Genomic DNA, 19,320 nt, shown 5'->3' with positions numbered 1-19,320 from the left:
CCTGCTGGTTTAGAGACTCTTAAGAAAATGCTAAAAGGGTCCTCTATTGTCCTTCAAAAATGTAACAGTGCCTCCTCACTTGTCCTCATGGGGCATATGATCAGTGATTCATAGGCAACCATGCAAGATTCAATTCCATTCAATTCCATTCAATTCCATTCAATTCTATTCTATTCTACTCTACTCTACTCTACTCTACTCTACTCTACTCTACTCTGCTCTATTCTATTCAATATTGCTATATAGAATTTATTTCCTTTACTCTCACATTCCTTTCATCAGCAAGATGCAAAAGTGTATCAAACATATCCCTTATAAAAGATAAGATTCTCCCTGAATTGGATAAGATACTTAAATGTGTGGAATCATAGTCTTAGCTCTTCATGGAATATGGTTCTTCACACACTGCTAGTGTGCTTCATTAGGAAGCTAAACCAGGGGCTCTGGAAAACTTAATAAAAGTACTACTAAATATGTAAAGCATACAGACTGCTCAGCAAAACTTTAGATTTAAAGTCATCCAAGCATTAAGATGCTCAGAACCTGAAATTAAAGATGGTTGCAAACTGGTAGTGACTTAATATCATGTTCCTACTCTGATTATATCAAGACATTTATTCGTTTACATTGGCTATATTTGTTTTCAAAGCATGGTCACTCAGTCAACTGCATTTGTTAGCATAAAACATTGATACAGTGCAAAAAGAACATAACCCACTAGTATGAAAGTGTAGATGCTAGAATTTTCCAAATAAAACCTGTTCTGTGTGCATTTTGGGTGGCACATCTGACCTTCATCAGATATTTTGAGGGGAAATGCTGAGTGTAAACAACTGAAAACATGTTATTTTTTTTCAGCTAAACTCAAAATGAGATTGTACTTATTGGACAGCTTAGGTTTTTACTACTAAGTGTAAAACTAAGTGGTGGTTGCCCATCATTTCAATATAAAATGGTTATAGCAAGCCAAATTGTATTACTGTTCAAAGATAGTTTTCCATGAAACTATTCAAACTGGCTTTGAAATTGCATCCTGAATTCCAGACATTTGAAGACATTCACCTGCATAAGAGGGAAAGAGTGAGAATTGTCCTGGAGTATGCTGACAGGATATTCACCTACATCTTTTTGCTGGAGATGCTTCTGAAGTGGGTAGCTTATGGCTTGCGCAGTTATTTCACCAATGCCTGGTGTTGGCTGGACTTCATCATTGTATGTGTAAGTACAGCTTGGAATTTTGGTAGTTTCTATACAGAGAGCTACATGTGAAATCTGATCAAGTGTAAAAGGCAGTTTCCAAGTGCTGGAAAAACATGCAATCCAAAGAGAGTTTAGGACAAATGGAAATGGAAATTGTCAGTAATAAACAGAAGATCCTAAAGGGAATTGATATTGAGGTGCTGGAGCGGGTCCAGAGGAGAGCAACCAGACTGGTGAGGGGGCTCAGGGGAGACCTTATTGCTGTCTACAACTACCTGAAGGGAGGTTGTAGCCAGGAGGGGGTTGGTCTCTTCTCCCAGGCAACCAGCACCAGAACAAGAGGACACAGTCTCAGACTGCACCAGGGGAAGTTTAGGCTGGAGCTGTTGGCAGCTCCAGCATTAAGAAACAAACATAAAGTAAAATTGCTTCTTTAAAGGAGAAGAAATATAGATGGTAAAGGGAATGGAAAAGTGCTGTTGGAAAAATGTTTTGCTTCCAACCAGAAAAATTTATGGAATCATAGAATAGTATGCACTGGAAGGGACCTCCAAATGTCATCTAGTCTAACCCCACTGGGGGGGAAAAAAAGTGAGGGGGAAGAAAAAAGAGAGGAAAAAAAGTGTTTCAAATTAGAATGAAAGAATTACATTATTTTTTTTTAAATACTAGGAAAGAATGAGGTAAAGTTCTGTTATGATAACTTCAAATGTGCATTTCCTTAATTGAAGTTACTGGTCAAAGCTACTGTGACAATCAGCCTGTGACTGTCTACTGACACAAGCAAAGACATTTTCATCTATTATCTAATAATCTCAATTTTAATTCAATGAACACAGCTGTCACTTCTTTCCTGGGGATTAAGTAGTGTTTCCAAAGACCCATCACCGTGTTCCTCTGGGAGTGCCCTGAAGTCTCTCAGGACACTTAGAGCATTGAGGCCTCTCCGAGCTCTGTCAAGATTTGAAGGGATCAAGGTGAGGATATAGGTGGGGGGGGTGTGTGCATTTTTGTGAAAACTACAACTTGAATCTCATGTTTTGGGACTTTGGCATTAAGATTGTTCAAGACTGCCTGCCTACTTGCATCTTATAATTGCTATTTTGAAATAAGACCTAGCACTTTCACAGTTTTCTCATAGGTCCATAGTGAGAAAATGAGAGCAAATGTGCTGGCTGTGAAGGACATTCCAATTAGCTATCTGGGGGGAAAAAAGATGGCAGTATGAGCACATAGTATTGCAAGAGGTTGTCCAGAGAGGTTGTTGAATCATCACCCTTGTAAAAATTCAGAACTTGACTGGCCAAGGTGCCAAGAAACTTGGTCTGTGTTGGTACAGCTGGTCTTCAGAGGTCATTTCCAATGTGCTTTGTTCTGTGTGATTCCAATGTACAAATATTATCCAAGGCTAGGAGAAAAGGCTCAGAATTTTCTCATAATGATAGGATTGAAACAATTCCAGAGAGATTTACACTATGCCTCACAAAATAGTGAAAAATGGTGAAAAGAAATATAGTCCTCAATTCCCCACTTGCAATAAGCATAATCCTGCCTGTCAGCATCAAATGTGCTGGATTCACAAAGGAAAGTTCTTATCACTGCTTGTGTCACATCCTTTGACATCGCCAGCAGAGACACCAAAAGCTGGAATCCTGTTTTCACTGGTACCATTTCTGGAACAGAAATGCATTAAATCTTGTCATGGGTTTGCATTCACCTTGTCCTCAGGCAAGCTTAAATGAAGGGAAACTACTGACCAAAACAACTCAGTCTTCTGCAAGCCAAACTTCTCTACCTTATGCAGCATGCAGACAGTGGTCATTGAGTGAGGTTCATTTTGCTATGGAGAGCAAGCCATTCTCTTACAAACCCCCTTCAAGAGGAAAGAGAGGGTTCTTTATGATATTGCAGTAAATGCAGATTACACAACCCATTCCCCTAAACCTGATTTTCAGATCCCACAGATGCTGCAGACTCATAACGTGATGTATTTCTTAGACCCAAGGGTGATTCCGGTTGCCATTTGTTTTACTTCCTCCCTAAAAAAGACAGTATAGATACCACAGACTTACATGTTAAGAGAAGCTTGAAGTTGGGCTGAATGCTGCCTTTACATTTATCATTTACTAGTTTTATATGAGTGAAAATCTGCAAGAGTTACAGAAGGTAAACTAAGTGGTTTTCTGCAAAGGTGTTCTACTGAATGTGAATAATTCATTCTTTTCTTTCCTTCTTTTTTTTACTGAAGGTTGTTGTGAATGCACTATTGGGAGCTATCCCCTCAATCCTGAATGTTTTGCTCGTCTGTGTTGTCTTCTGGCTCCTGTTTAACATTGCAGGAGTAAAACTGCTTGCAAAAAAATTTTTCAAATGCACACTCCAGAATGAAGATATCAAAAAAATTAATACCACAGCTGATTGTGCTGCCTACAATGGAAGCTGGACAAACAGTGATGTAAACTTTGATAATGTTGGGATGGGGTACTTGGCTCTCCTCCAAGTGGTAAGTTGTACAAAAACATGCTGAATAGAATAGAATAGAATAGAATAGAATAGAATAGAATAGAATAGAATAGAATAGAATAAACCAGGTTGGAAGAGACCTTCGAGATCATCATGTCCAACCTATCATCCAACACTACCCAATCAACTAAACCATGCAACCGAGCATCTTGTCAAGCCTCGTCCTGAACACCCCCAGCGACGGCGACCCCACCACCTCCTCAGGCAGCCCATTCCAGTGGGCAATTTTCTTTCCTTCTAGCAAATGAGTTGAGGGGGATGTTTAGGCTTGATCTTAGAAAGAAGTTCTTCAGAGAAAGAGAGATTGCCCTTTGGAATGGGCTGCCCAGGTCAGTGATGGGGTCAATGTCCCTGGAGGTGTTTAAGCAAAGCCTGGATGAGGCACTTAGTGCCATGGTCTAGTTGATTAGATAGAGTTGAGTGATCAGTTGGACTTGATGATCTTGGAGGTCTCTGCCAGCCTGGCTGGTTCTGTGATTCTGTGAGCCCACTGTACTTCTGTTTATTGCACTGAAATAGGGGCTATTTTTTTTTTTTTCAGATTCCATAAGTATTTTTGTTGTCTGTAAGAGGCTCTGTTCCTCCTAAAGAACACTTGAGCACATGCAGCCTTGTGTTAAAATCAAGAACTGTGTTTCATAGCATGTCAGTTTTGCTTTGTTAAAACCCTAAGTCTAAAATAGTTTGCATGTTACCAGATTTAAGGTTATTCTCAACTTCTTCAGTAGAAGTTAGTTCAATGTGGGTGAAAAAGTGTGATGCAGTTTGTTTCTGTTTCTATATATTTTCTCCTATTGTATAAATCTCCCTAATAGCACAACAAAGGAGAGAAAGGTATTTGTTAAAGTGGCTGTTATCCCTGTATCTTTGCTAGATGAAGTTCATTGCCCTGAGTTCTATAATTCTCAGACCTCCTAAAGATGGCAGGAAGGGTTGGACTTGATGATCTTTGAGGTCTCTTCCAACCTTGGTGATTCTGTGATTCTGTCTGAACACGAGCCAGCAGTGTGCCTAAGTGGCCAAGAAGGCCAATGGCAACCTGGCATGCATCAAGAATAGTATGGCCAGCAGGAGCAGGGAAGTCATTGTGCCCCTGTACTCCACACTGGTTAGGCCACACCTTGAGAGCTGTGTCCAGTTCTGGGCCCCTCAGAAGGACATTGAGACACTTGAACATGTCCAGGGAAGGGCAACGAGGCTGGGGAGAGGACTAGGGCACAAGCCCTATGAGGAGAGGCTGAGGGAGCTGGGGTTGTTTAGCCTGGAGAAGATGAGGAGGCTCAGGGGAGACCTTATTGCTGTCTACAACTACCTGAAGGGAGGCTGCAGCCAGGAGGGGGTTTGTCTCTTCTCCCAGGCAACCAGCACTAGGACAAGAGGACACAGTCTCAAGCTGTGCCAGGGGACGTTTAAGCTCGAGGTGAGGAGAGAGTTCTTCACAGAGAGTTGTTAGCCCTTGGAACGTGCTGCCCAGGGAGGTGGTGGAATCATCATCCCTGGAGGTGTTCAAGAGGGGATTGGACGTGGCACTTGGTGCCATGGTTTAGTCATGAGGTGTTGGGTGACAGGTTGGACTTGATGATCTTTGAGGTCTCTTCCAACCTTGGTGATTCTGTGATTCAGTGAATTGGTTGCTCTTTTCTTAGAAAGTGGTTTTATCAGTTTGGGATATAGTTGCTAGCCAAAACTTCTACTGCTTCATTCTCACTGGAGTTAACACTAAAAACTGTTTCACAGAATTCCTGTGAATTTTTACAGTTTATTTTATTTTTAAATTTTATTTCCAGGAATTGTTTGGTTAGGTTTTTTTTATTCCTTACTAAGCTTCACTGAATATCTCCAAGCATATCTTCAGACATTTTTTATTGCACACTGCTCAGTTTTACACACTTCTCAATACATTCATATTAGCTCTACCTAATTAATTATATATATATATATATTTAAGTTACATATATATGTATTTAAGTTAAATATATATATATATTTAAGTTACAATAACCTAAGCAATGCATTTTTTTTTTCAGGCAACTTTTAAAGGTTGGATGGATATTATGTATGCAGCAGTGGATTCACGTGGGGTATGTCACTACAGTGAAATTTTAGTTCTTTTCCCTTCTGACTCTTTCTATCCACACAATTAATTTTCCAGCTTTGTTTGCAATATCAAGTCAAAAATACAAGCAGGTGATTGCATCAAACTGTGCAGTGAAGCAATAATCCTTGGGGTACCAAAGAGCTGGGGCTTAGAGGAAAGAAAAATGATGGAAATAGAATGACACCGCACAAGAAACCCTATGGTATCGAGAATGCAGAGGACAGGATGTTGCTAGTTTGGGACAGGATGTTGCTAGTTTGGGACAGGATGTTGCTAGCTTTGGACAGGATGTTGCTAGTTTTGGACAAGTCTGTTCTGGGAAGAGAATTCAGAATTCTTGAAAGGATTGTGCCTCTGAAGCAAATGTCCTTCTTTTTCACATGTGTAGCATTGTAGCATTACAATGGCATGCATCCCCAGCAGTCATTTCTATTTGACATCATCATCATTTCTTCCCCATTTCCACGTGCTGCTCCTCACTCTCTCACCAGTACAGTGTGTTTAAACTTTTTTTTTTAAAAATGTTTTATTTAATATGAATTTTCCTTTTTTCCTTTAAGTGCTCTTCTCCTGAATGTAGTGAAATAGTTGCTGATTAAAAAGAGACCTCCTTGTAGGACTGGTCATAGTGAGGTGGCCTTTTAAAAGTTCTCTGGGAAAGCATTCAAGGGGATGGTGTTTCACCATTATGCTTTGGCTGAGCTGCTTTTCTAATCTAGGCATTCAAAGCATGACTTCTGATTGTCCAGTTCTGGGCCCCTCAGTTTAAGAAGGACATTGAGGCTCTTGAATGTGTCCAGGGAAGGGCAATGAGGCTGGGGAGAGGCCTCAAGCACAAGCCCTATGAGGAGAGGCTGAGGGAGCTGGGATTGTTTAGCCTGGAGAAGAGGAGGCTCAGGGGAGACCTTATTGCTGACTACAACTCCCTGAAGGGTGCTTGTAGCCAGGAGGGGGTTGGTCTCTTCTCCCAGGCAACCAGCACCAGGACAAGAGGACACAGTCTCAAACTGCGCCAGGGGACATTGAGGCTGGAGGTGAGGAGAAAGTTCTTCACTGAGAGAGTTGTTAGCCCTTGGAATGTGCTGCCCAGGGAGGTGGTGGAGTCACCATCCCTGGAAGTGTTCAAGAGGGGATTGGACATGGCACTGGGTGCCATGGTTTAGTCATGAGGTCTGTGGTGACAGGTTGGACTTGATGATCTTTGAGGTCTCTTCTAACCTTGATGATTCTGTGATTCTGTGATTCTTATTAGATAAGAATTTGCTAGAGCTGGATTTGGCTATATATCTTTGTTTGTAATTATCTTCATCAGCAGGACAGAACAAGATATTTGTTCAACTTGTACTTCAAATAAAGGTTAGAATGAAATAATTTATGCCTCCTGACAATAAAAAGATTTGCTATTATAAACTGGAAATTACATACCTGTGATTATCTGTTTTATACCAACATCATTTTAATGCTGATTATTCTTTTTAACAGGTGGATGAACAGCCAAAGTTTGAAGCATTCTTAGCCATGTATGTGTATTTTGTGATTTTCATTATTTTTGGATCGTTCTTCATGCTGAACCTTTTCATTGGAGTGGTTATCAGCAATTTTAACCAACAAAGGAAAAAGATAAGTACCACATAAGCTAATTCAGGCTCTCTTCTAATCCCAATTTGATTATGTGAATGCTGGTTTGACTTCTAGATGTGTAACATACTCAGATAACTGTTTGACTGGAGCAATTTAAAATAATGTTTAGATGCTGTCTCCAACTACCTGAAGGGAGGTTGTAGCCAGGTGGGGTTTGGTCTCTTCTCCCAGGCACCCAGCACCAGAACAAGAGGACACAGTCTCAAGCTGCACCAGGGGAGATTTAGGCTGGATGTTAGGAAGAAGTTCTTCGTAGAAAGTGTGATTTGCCTTTGGAATGGGCTGCCCAGGGAGGTGGTGGAGTCACCATCACTGGAGGTGTTTAGGAAGAGACTGGATGGGGTGCTTGGTGCCATGGTTTAGTTGATTAGATAGTGTTGGATGATAGGTTAGACTCGATGATCTCAAAGGTCTTTTCCAACCTGGTCTGGTCTATCCTATCCTATCCTATCCTATCCTATCCTATCCTATCCTATCCTATCCTATCCTATCCTATCCTATCCTACCAAGTTTTGAAAAGAATGTTTAGATACCAAGCTTTCAGTAATTTCCATGTGAATCCTGTTCTCATGCCAAGGCCTTCATTTGTTCCAAGTGGGAGGGTGGGGAGGAAGAAGAGGGTAGTTTTAGAAAAAAGAAGCTAAAAAAAAGGTTATTTAGACTTTCCTACAAGAGCATGGATTGGTGTTCTTCTGCTTTGAAGATTTACTTTGGAGAGCAGTCTTTTTGGCTGTGAGTAAACACCTAACAAATGTGATAACGATAATCAACCCCCCACTATTGCTCATGGAAGAGGCAGCCATTGCTTTCCTGGTGAAGAAGCTTGAAAAGATCTTGTTAATCAAAGCTTCTTCTAAAACTACCTTTTCCTGACAATGAATCACAGAATGTGAGGGGTTGGAAGGGACCTCAAAAGATGATCCAGTCCAACCCCCCCTGCCAGAGCAGGATCACCTAGAGTAGATCACACAGGATTGCATCCAGGCAGATTTTGAATGTCTCCAGAGAGGGAGACTCCACAGCCCCCCTGGGCAGCCTGCTCCAGTGTTCTGTCACCCTCACAGTGAAAATTTTTTTCCACATGTTTCCATGGAACTTCCTAAGCATCAACTTCCACCCATTGTCCCTTGTCCTATCATTGGGCATCACTGAGAAGAGCCTAACCCCATCCTCTTGGCACTCATCCTTTCCATATTTATGAAGCAAAGGATGAATTTAAAACTTTCTGCATTGAGGCCCCAGGAAGAGGCCATTTAGAAATGTAAAACCTTCCTAAAGCCCATGAAGCACTGACTGCTTACACTTCTCATGATTGTTAAGATTCTCTGTTCTTTTTAATCAGGCAAAAATCTCAGAATGGAAAATGCAATAATAAAATGAAAGCAACAGTCAACATTCCCTGGCATAGTCCTGCTTCTCTCTGCCAAGTTTGTTTGTCAATTGAGTTTTCTCCCTGATCCATTTAGGGGCTTAAATATCCAGAATATCGTGAGAAATTGAGTCAGTTAATCCACTTGGAAGTCTCAAAACAAATTAGCATCTTACTCATTAAAAAAATGCCACAAAAGCAGATTCCCAACACCAGGTTTACAATTTCAAGGTTCACATTGGGAAGACAGAATCTCTTTAGGAGCCATTTATTGTTTCCATAGGCTGACTTATGCACCACGTGTCGAAGAATGAATGCCCTTGGTAGAGATAGGTAGAAATAAGGCCCACCAGAAGTTACTCTGCCCTCTGCATCTGAACAGAGCAAGGATGTGTAAGGGCTGAGGAACAACAGTCCAGCTTCACTCTAATTGGGACTTTGTTATAAAAGGAAATTATAATAATCCCAACAGACAGAAACTATGCTGGTTAAGTAGTTTATGAGTCTGAACACTTGCTAGAAGCTGATGTGAACATAACAGCTTTTCCCAGTGCATGCTGTAATTAGCCATTTTTTTCCTTGCTAATTTCTTTGCCACTTCTTGGGGATTTTCAATGAGATGCCATGTAGTGAAATGAAACTGAGTTTAAGAGGTCTTGACAGAGCGATTCTGCCAAAGTGCAGAACAGAACTTAGAGTGTGTTTCACAAAGTGCTAATCATTCAGTGCTTTTATGATGAGTGGTTTCTGCTGAATACTCAGTTCAAAGTGATTGCTAAGCAATTCAGGTGGTGTAGATGGTAATGAGCACCAGAAATTTGTAATCAGGACCTCCACCCCACAACGTGTCGAATTTAATCCTAAAGTGCTTATTCATAATCCTCTGTTTATTTGCCCAGCAATGCATTTCTGTTCCTACTTTTCCCAGAAATATAGATTGAAATTATTCTAATTGTTAATGAGTCCTGGGTCATTTAAAAAATATGAAATAGATGTGTAAAACTTCAGAAAGGCTGTCACAGGTCAGGAAACTGACTTGAGGAGCACTGCCTAGACTACACTTTCATGGTCACACCCTGAGCAGCTTTTTGCAGTACATCTTTTCAAAGAAAAGGGGGAAAAGAGAAATTGTGAAGGCATTTTCATAGAATCATAGAATCAAAAAGGTTGGAAAAGACCTCAAAGATCATCAAGTCCAACCTGTCACCCAAGACCTCATGACTACTAAACCATGGCTTCAAGTGCCAAGTCCAATCCCTTTTTGAACAACTCCAGTGGATGGTGACTCCACCACCTCCCTGGGCAGCACATTCCAACGGCTAACAACTCTGTGAAGAACTTTCTCCTTACCTCCAGCCTAAACTTGCCCTGGTGCAGTTTGAGACTGTGTCTCTGTGCTCTCATAGATCCCAGTCATGACAGCTTTAACTTTGTTTTGTTTTGTTTTGTTTTTATTTGCAATTGGTGGTGTTCATTCAACTGACTGCTTAAACTTCAGCTGAATGACAATTTTCTTTACTTAGGTGGAAAAGATCTATTTTTGACCGAGGAACAGAAAAAATACTATAATGCCCTGAAGAAACTTGGATCCAAGAAACCTCAAAAACCCATCCCAAGACCATTGGTGAGAACATCTTTAGTAGAATATGGTAGGAGATATAAAGGTGATGATTTCCAGTAGCCAGGCCACTGGAAATAAGCTTCACGTTAGAGACCATCATCTTTCTCACTCAGCATAGTATTTACATTTTACTCTCATTTTCTTGATTTCATCTAATACAGTCTATGTGGGTGTCAGTTGAGGAAATTTCCTCTCTGTTTATCAGCCATTCAATTGTACAACCTATCCATAAAGGTTCATATTCAGTATTTGATATTCACAGTGTGATCTTGGTCGGTTAAGTTACGTGATATTGCTTCAGCTTGGTTGGATTACTGCAGGTGATAATGGCCCGTGGCTGCTATTTCCTCCTAATCTTCTGCTTTAGTTATTATAGTTTCTTAAATTTAATTCCAGGCTTGTTTTCACACAGCAGCTATTCAGAGTTTTCCTTGCTTATGACATTTTAATTAGAATTGCTTATTCTGAAATATCTGCTTCACCAAGTATTATTAATCTATTAAAGGAGCAATCACAATGGGCTCTGAGTGTTTTCCTGCTGTATAAAATGTGGTTGCATGATACCTGAAAATACTTAGCCAAGTACTGTTTTCTTTGTAGGTCTAAAGAAGTCACCTAACAATGCTTCTAGTAGCTTGCAGTTAAATTTATATCCTCTTGAGTTCTATTTCTAAGCACATATTACCGATTAATATTTGAATGTAGCATGAGTCTTAGAAGTAGCATTAACCAGTTCTTCTTCTCTCCACAGAATGCATTCCAAGGACTACTGTTTGATGTAGTATCACACAAAGCATTTGACATTACCATTGTGATCTTCATCTGTCTAAACATGGTTGTTATGATGGCAGAAATTAACCAGGAGGACGTCAGGAAGGTTCTGAATAAAATCAACTATTTTTTTGTGGCAGTATTTACTGCAGAATGTGTCATCAAGATACTAGCCTTAAGGCAATACTTCTTCACCAGTGGCTGGAACATATTTGATTTAGCTGTTGTGGTCCTTTCACTAGTTAGTAAGTATCAATCTTTATGAGCTCAGGTAATCTGAGCTAAATTTCAGTATAAAATAACCACTTACATGTGTCTGGTGAACAAATTCCAGATTCACTGTACTTTTCCAAACCATATGCTACGTGATTTGTTCTAAAATGATGGATTTTTGTTTTCCCTTATATTTTTTTCAGAGTGCTAAGAGGTATTTTTCTGGGTTGCATGGGATAGTAAAAGGATTCTGTGCCTAGGTGTGAAGCAGAGTTTTATTCAGTAAGGATGGGAATTTAATGCAGTAACATATATTGTAAGTTACTGTGCTTAAACTGTCTGACTTTGTTATGCTTTTGACTTACATGTAATCACACCAACTGTTGTTTCCCAAGTAAAAGTAAGCTCAGGTTAAAAATACATTTGTATGAAAAATGGGAAAGATGTATTCCATTTTTCAGGACTTTCTTCTAAAAAAACAAAAGTAAGATCCTGAGGGCTGATTTAGAAAGCTTAGCAAAATTCAGTTGCTCAGCACAGTTTAAAACCTGGGCTACTCTTTGTGACTGTGAAAAAAATCTTATCAAAACTGGTTTTGCTACATGCTTATCATTTCCTCTACAAAGGGTCATACACAGCCTCTGTTTCTGGCACACTGCTTGATCTGTGCTTCCTACTTGGGCTCAGGTTATGCCATAGAATAAATGCCAGAAAAGAAAACCTGATCTCTCTGCTTCATCCCTAAGCACACCATCCCTTTGCTGTCCCATGCAAGCCAGAAAATTGCTGACTTCTTAAATCTTCTGTTCGTGATCATTCACATTACTACTCTGTCACTCCTCTGATTGTAGAATCATAGAATGAGGTGTAATGGAGGGAGGATAAATAGTGCAAGACAATTTTCCTTTGTTTTCTTCTTGCTCTTCTCTGATGTTGTTCAAGTAATGGGCATCAATGAAAGCCTTGCACGCAGTGTGTCTCTCAGGCCTGTAGAAGAACAGAATATAACAAAGTGGATGTAGATAGGGAATTTTGCTGGTATGGCTTGACTACATTTTGCTTTCTCTTTCATTTCAAAGGTATTGGACTTTCTGAAGCCTTTAAAAGATTCTTCTCTCCTACACTCCTGAGAATTTTTCGTTTGGCACGAATTGGCCGAATCCTGAGGTTAATTCGAAGAGCTAGAGGAATCCGGACTCTCCTTTTTGCACTGCTGATGTCTCTCCCTGCACTCTTCAACATTGGCCTTTTGCTTTTCCTGGTCATGTTCATTTATGCCATTGTGGGCATGGCAAACTTTGCCTGTGTTGGCTGGGAAGGTGGGATCGACAACCTCTTCAACTTTCAAACCTTTGACAGCAGCATGCTCTGTCTCTTCCAAATTACAACATCAGCTGGCTGGGATAGTCTTCTGGTCCCTGTGTTGAAAAGCTCTAATTCATGTGCTCCCAACTTGAATTTAACAAATGAACAGAGAAACAATTGCACAAATAGGGGGGTGGGCATTTTATTCTTTGTAAGCTACGTCATCATATCATTTCTCATTGTTGTAAATATGTACATAGCTGTCATTTTAGAGAACTTCAGTGTTGCCACTGAAGAAAGCACTGATCCTCTTTGTGAGGATGACTTTGATATGTTTTATGAAACCTGGGGAAAATTTGATCCTCAGGCAACACAGTTTATTGAATATTCTGCTCTCCCAGACTTTGCAGATGCTCTGTCAGAACCTTTACGCATTCCAAAGCCTAATAAAATTCAGCTCATATCCATGGACCTCCCTATAGTTAGTGGAGATAAGATCCACTGCTTGGATATCTTGCTTGCCTTCACCAAAAGGGTCTTGGGAGAGTCTGGAGATTTAGATGGTCTTGAATTGCACATGGAAGAAAAATTTATGGCTTCCAATCCATCTAAAATTTCTTACAATCCAATTACCACTACTCTTAAAAGAAAACAAGAGGAGGTATCAGCTCTTGTTATTCAGAGGGCCTTCAGGAGGTATTTGGTGCAACGTTCCTTTAAGAACAAATCTCTCTTACACCCTCAGAAACGTTACAGCAGCCCTGACTTTGAAGAAGGAACACGTGAGAGGGAAAGTCTCATTGCATCAATGCCTAATGAATACAGTGGTAGGAAGCTAGACAAATCACGGACTGCATCTTCCATATCTCTCCCTTTATGTTATGATGGCATTGTTGAAACAGACAGCGATACCAACGTGGGCACATAAGGTTGCCCCAGGCTGCAGCATTTTTGTTTAAGCCAGTAGCAGTTATGTTCAGATGGAGGAAATATTTCTATTTCAGAAGTACTGTTCTAAATTTAGAACCTTCAGGTGTTGTGGTTGTTCAGTTTTGCCAATGCTCCTTAAAACAAGATTGGTGCAACCATGTCATAAATATGAAAGGAAAATGAAACCATGGATTTTTTTATCCCCCCCCTCAACTACTAGAATAGGTGAGTTAGTTTTTCACACTTGTCATTTTTTTGGGGGGGTATTGCTTCCTATTTCTGTGTTTACAGAAGAAATCTGTGAAAGATCAGTTGCAACTGTAATATGATGCACAGTGCAGAAGGCTGTAGAACCATGCATAGCTCTTTAGAGATACAGCCTGGTGTGCAAAACTGGTAGCAAAATCAAATAATTCCTGCATTGTCTGTAAAAAAAGGTCTCACTCAAGACACCTGAATACAATCAGCCACTACTTTCTGTGTTGCTTGGGATCATCTTCCTCCCAGTGCCTTTGGATGAATTTGTGCTTGAAAATGGTGAGGTGTCTTTCCATGTGCACCCAAATGGATTTAATGTCCCAACCTCATGTGCCCGTGCTTAAAAGCTGTATATAGGTCTTGTTGTTGTTTCAATGTATGAAAATGATGATAATAATAGTCACCAAAATCAAAGGTTGTTGCCTGACAGGTATTGTTTCCAGAAAATCTAAAGAGTTCTTGTACATAAAATGTCATCAATGTACTTACTTCATCCTACTGTCATAAGAAAGTATTACCTAGTGATCTGAAAGGGAATTCATGGTATATGTTTTCCAACCTGGTCTATTCTATTCTATTCTATTCTATTCTATTCTATTCTATTCCATTCCATTCCATTCCATTCCATTCCATTCCATTCCATTCCATTCTATCTTGTGGGACAACATTTGTTAAAGTTAATGGAAGTATTTATTTCATTGGTGCTGAAAAACAAGAAACATGTACGAATTATGTGTATTAAGATTACTTTTACTGGGTTTTTTTTTCCTAGTTTAAGTTGGTCAGGTGAAGTGTCATTGTGGCCTCAGAACTACTAAAAGGGCTGTTTATGATTCTTCAATAAAGAGTTCAGATGCTTAATGCATTTTTGTCTGTTTTTAAGGGCTATCCTCAGTTTAGTACAACACATAACCAGTTGTTACTCTCATTTCCTTGTTAAATGCTATTAAAATAAGGCAGATATAGGCACACTGAAGCTATTTGAAGCACAAATAAAGGCAAACAAATGCTGAGAGATAAAAGAGTTCAGGTGCAGTGCAATTTGAACTAGCTTTGTTACTTCCAGAACCAGCTTCTGTTTAGAACAAAATTGTCCCAGGTGGTGTGCAGACCTCTTAGGATAACTCAGAAATTTGCACTAAGCGTCAGCAGTGTATGACAGAGGGATGGAGAGATGCTTGGTGGGTCTGTTTAAGACATTCTAGCCAGCTTGGATTTCTTTTGTGTCTGTGGAGCCCAGTGGTGCTTTTGAGGTGAAACTTGCTCTGAGCTGGAAGGAGCCGACAGCTTCTGTTCACTGCTCGAAGGCCATTAGATGGCAGCATTTACTGCGTTTTAGGATGTGGCCAATGTGAAATTGATCTCGCGCTCGCACACTTGAGCATGGAGGTATTAAATTAATTGCAAATGACTTAGAAAATAGTAGCATCAATTTTGGAAGAAATTGCCAGGACATGCTGTGGCATCCATGTCCTTGAAATTCAGAACTTGATGTAAGAAGACACTGACCAGCCTAGACCCACGTGGTTCTAGTCTCTCTCTATGATAGAGTGACAAATTAATGCAAACTAACAAGAGATTTCTCATTTGTCCACCCCAGGAGCTAAATTTTGAGTCCTCTAACTTCTACAACTGTTTCTTCAGCAGCCCCATCCATCATAAGTATTCAGATAAAGACATTGAATGGTTTCAAAGCTGAATGTGGTGGTACAAGTTTAGGCTATTTGCCAGTTCCAGAGAAAATAAGTGAAGGCATCAACTTAGTAAGTGGTTTTATTGATCTACAGAGACTTTTGAAAGGGCAATAGAGATGTTTTGGCAGCCCCTCAGGAAAGTATAGCTGTTTGGGCAAATCCATCGCAGTTGTCTGCTCTGTGGTTCCATGGAGCTAAGGCAAGAGATGCCAGGCTGCTTTTGATAATAGTCATTATCTTAATGTAGGATGCTGGAGTTCTGGGCAAATTGAGGGCAATGCAGTTTCCTTTTCTCACCAGGTTCCAGGGAAGATGGAATTACACAGGAGCATTCAAAGATTCATAGGTTAAACTTAAACCAGCAGGCACCCTACCTTGCTGCCCAAACACTGAGAGAAACGAGCCACGGGTAAGATTGGCTCTTATGTAATTTCTCTTTTATGTATTCATACCCTTCTTGGAGGGAGTAGAACTGGAGGTAGTATTTTAATAGTACTATGCTGCCATTCTTAGCATAGTCTCTAGAATTCATCAGCAAAGATTTCACACTAGTACTTCAGTTTTCTGTTTCGTTGTACGGCTCTGGCTGGAGTAATAACACAGACAGCGAGATGAATAGAAAGTCATAGAATCACAGAAGGGTATGGGTTGGAAGGGAACTTAAAGATAATCTTTTTCCAACTCCCCTGCCACAGACATAGACACCTGCCAGTAGATCAGGTTGCCCCTTCCAGCCTGTCTTTGAACACTTGCAGGGATGGGCCATCCACAGCTCCTCCAGGCAACCTCCTCCTGTGCTTCATCACCCTGACAGTAAAGAATTTCTTCCTAAAACCTCATCTACCCTCCTTCACTTTGAAACCCTTACCCCTCATCCTATCACACACTCCCTAATAAATGCTTAAAAAGATGTATCAAACTGAATGCTATACCAAATAAAATAGAAGTTGTTTTTAAAAATCAACATTTGTCTCAGTTATTTCGATTATTATGTCCATATTTTTTTCATTGTGTGCATGATGAGCTGCACAGATGTGCATGATGAGTTGCACAGATGTGCATCATGAGTTGCACAGATATACCTGACTGCCAAAAGAGAATCTTTTTCTTAAACTGCTATTGCCCAACTCAGTTTTCTACACTTACCCCACTTGCAGTCTGAGACAAAAGTACTTTCTTCCTGCAGGACTGCCCAATAAAGCCTTAAAATAGGGAAAGCCTTACAGGGGCTGAGCAAGGGTAATGTGCCCCAGAAGCACAGGGGACAAGGTAGGAGGCAACTGATAACCAATAGCTGTTGCAAGGGAAGCCAGTTTGTCTCAACACAAAGGGAAGCCAAGGGTGGCATTTGTTTCAGATGAACAGCTGTCAACAACTGAGTGGATCAAGGGACTATACCAACAGCTGAGTGGATCTGCTGGTGGGGTAAAGTTTTCTTCCTGAGTTCATGAAAAGGGAGTGTCTCATTAAAGTTGGCAAGAACATTATAGGGGAAAGGTATATGTGGCTCAGCCCAACAGAGAATGTAAAAAAAGAAAGAACAACTAACAAAAGAATTGCAAAGAGAGCAATGGGTGTGAGCTGCTACAACCCATACACTTCTCCCTGGTGGCTGGGGATGTCCAGCGCGATGGTGGTGAGCGCATTATAGAGATGGTGACAGAGATCCCGTTGGTATTGTGGTTGAACTGCATATTGCAATTGGTGTGTTTTCCAAAGTGTAACCTTAAATGTGTATTCTGATTTCAGCATATTGTGTGTCACTCTGCTAGATCAAAAACCCTCATAGAAGCAAATCTGGTATTAAGCATTCTTCATGCATGGAATATCTCAAAGAATCTGGACAGAGGCTGTTGGACTTTGCCAGCCAGGCATAGCTGTTCTTTCTGCAATTCTCCTCAGCCAAGGATATAAATGACCAAACATTTAGGGAAAGGCTTTTCTAGTTGTTAAAGGTGGGGCAATGCTAAAAGAAAAATGACCATTTTAGAAGCCATTCACTCATCTTAATGGTTATAGAGACAGTAACAACAGCTTTCTTCATTGAAGGTTATACATTTTGTATGTTTCTCTATGTACACAGAAACAGGTATTTTAATTGCAGTGCAATTAAAACAACTTCATAATGTTTTATAGCATGCCATGAATAATATATACGAAGAGGAATCTATCTCCACAGATCCTGGTTTGATGATGCTGATTAGTGGATGTGAATACTACATCCAGCTGTAGTAAGGGAGAAACAATGGCCTTGATTGGCAGAGGCTTTTATTTCTAAGTGCCACATCATGGCCCTGCTCGTGATCTAACAGCCCACCCTGTCTAATGAGCCATTTCTCACTGGAAAATGCAATGGTTCAAATCTGGCTTTGTGGCCACTGCTTAAACAGTGCTCATCTTTCAGGAGATCACTGAAAATGTCTCTGGAGCAATAAGCCATTTCCTCACAAGACACTTTCTGGATTTCTGAAGGTGACTTAGTAAACCAGCTTTTCTCCATAACCAAATGTCATTCCATCCTTCCTGTAAGGCTTCTATCTTACTCCATCTTTTCATGGTGTTGAGGAGCATATAGGTATACAGTGCTGCTGGCTTTTTGCTGCTGCCAGTCCTACTAAATGCGAAGCTGAACTCCCAAGTCTTCTACCACAGCAAACAGAAAAGTTTAGGGCTGTCCACAGACTCTAGGAAGAAAATTAAATCCCCAGGAATCTCATAGGAAGGTCTGCTCTGCCCAGAAGACTCAGCAGTGTTATAAGTGATATATGCCCCCCAATTAATCAGACAGTCTTATGGTTGCCCAGTGTTGTAAGAGTGGAAGTAGGCTTGCACGTGCCCATAAATCCCAATATTGTCAAGATTTTGGGATGCCATCAAACCCAGCTATTAACACTATCCATTTAATGTTTTCCTGGAATTTTTAGCCAGAGTCTCTATGGCCCAAACACACACAAAAAAAAAATCAAGTATTTAACCAAAGTAATGGTTGTTAGTAAGTCCTCTTTTTTTTGTGTGTGTAATAGTGTCAGATGTTGCTACTCTAAAAATCCATCCCTACCTGAAGCACCAGTTCTGATATTATAGACTGATGATTTTATTTTCAAAGGAAAAGATCCTTTACATCAAACATCAGCTTTCCTCACTGAAAAAGAAACTGAATTCTGTTTCAGTAACTGAATAAGATGCTGTAGGAAACTTGTAGATCAACACAAGCACTTCCTTTTCCGCCTTGCCTTTTCTCTTTCCACCTTTTTTGTTTCCTCTTCAGCATTCGTTTCATTATGGTTTATGTCCTGCAAGAAGCTGCAGGATAAAAATGTTATGGTTAAGATATGATAATGAAACCAGCCTCTAAATACCTAGTGTTGGATGTGTTTTGTGTCTGGTACCCAAAAAGGCTTTGTGTTCTTGTAAGTAAATAAGAATGAAGGTGCTGATAAAATAACAGAAAAGTGTGGCCCCAGCTACAGGACATTTGATTTACTGGGGGAAAAAGACACCAAATTTATGCATTTACATGTGCACTGATGTTATTTCAGGTTATTGTTTCCCCTGGCCTTTACATTATTTTGACACAAAAATACTTGGGGCTGACATAGCACAGACGCTTAGAACATAACACATTCCAGTAGCAGGAGAAGGTCTCTTTGACCTTTCCATCACCACAAATTGACCTTTCAGTTCCCACAAACACAAA

The 19,320-nt window shown here is 40.2% G+C and overlaps 1 protein-coding gene across 1 annotated transcript in view; it reads left to right on the top strand.

Moving 5' to 3' along the window:
• The window catches only part of LOC104302321 (sodium channel protein type 5 subunit alpha-like), a 33,043-nt gene extending 19,374 nt beyond the window's left edge, over positions 1–13,669 (top strand). The window contains exons 18-25 of the mRNA XM_054171274.1: positions 1,045–1,243; positions 2,080–2,177; positions 3,449–3,703; positions 5,751–5,804; positions 7,304–7,445; positions 10,355–10,455; positions 11,204–11,468; positions 12,516–13,669. Of these exons, the coding sequence (XP_054027249.1) occupies positions 1,045–1,243; positions 2,080–2,177; positions 3,449–3,703; positions 5,751–5,804; positions 7,304–7,445; positions 10,355–10,455; positions 11,204–11,468; positions 12,516–13,669 (2,268 nt within the window). The remainder of the gene's footprint in view (positions 1–1,044; positions 1,244–2,079; positions 2,178–3,448; positions 3,704–5,750; positions 5,805–7,303; positions 7,446–10,354; positions 10,456–11,203; positions 11,469–12,515) is intronic.
• The last annotated feature ends 5,651 nt before the right edge of the window (positions 13,670–19,320 follow it).

The sequence above is a fragment of the Dryobates pubescens genome, chromosome 21 (genome assembly GCF_014839835.1).
Source record: "Dryobates pubescens isolate bDryPub1 chromosome 21, bDryPub1.pri, whole genome shotgun sequence".
NCBI lineage: Eukaryota > Metazoa > Chordata > Aves > Piciformes > Picidae > Dryobates > Dryobates pubescens.
Note: the sequence above shows the minus strand (reverse complement) of the source record. Positions and strands in the feature narration are given on the sequence as shown.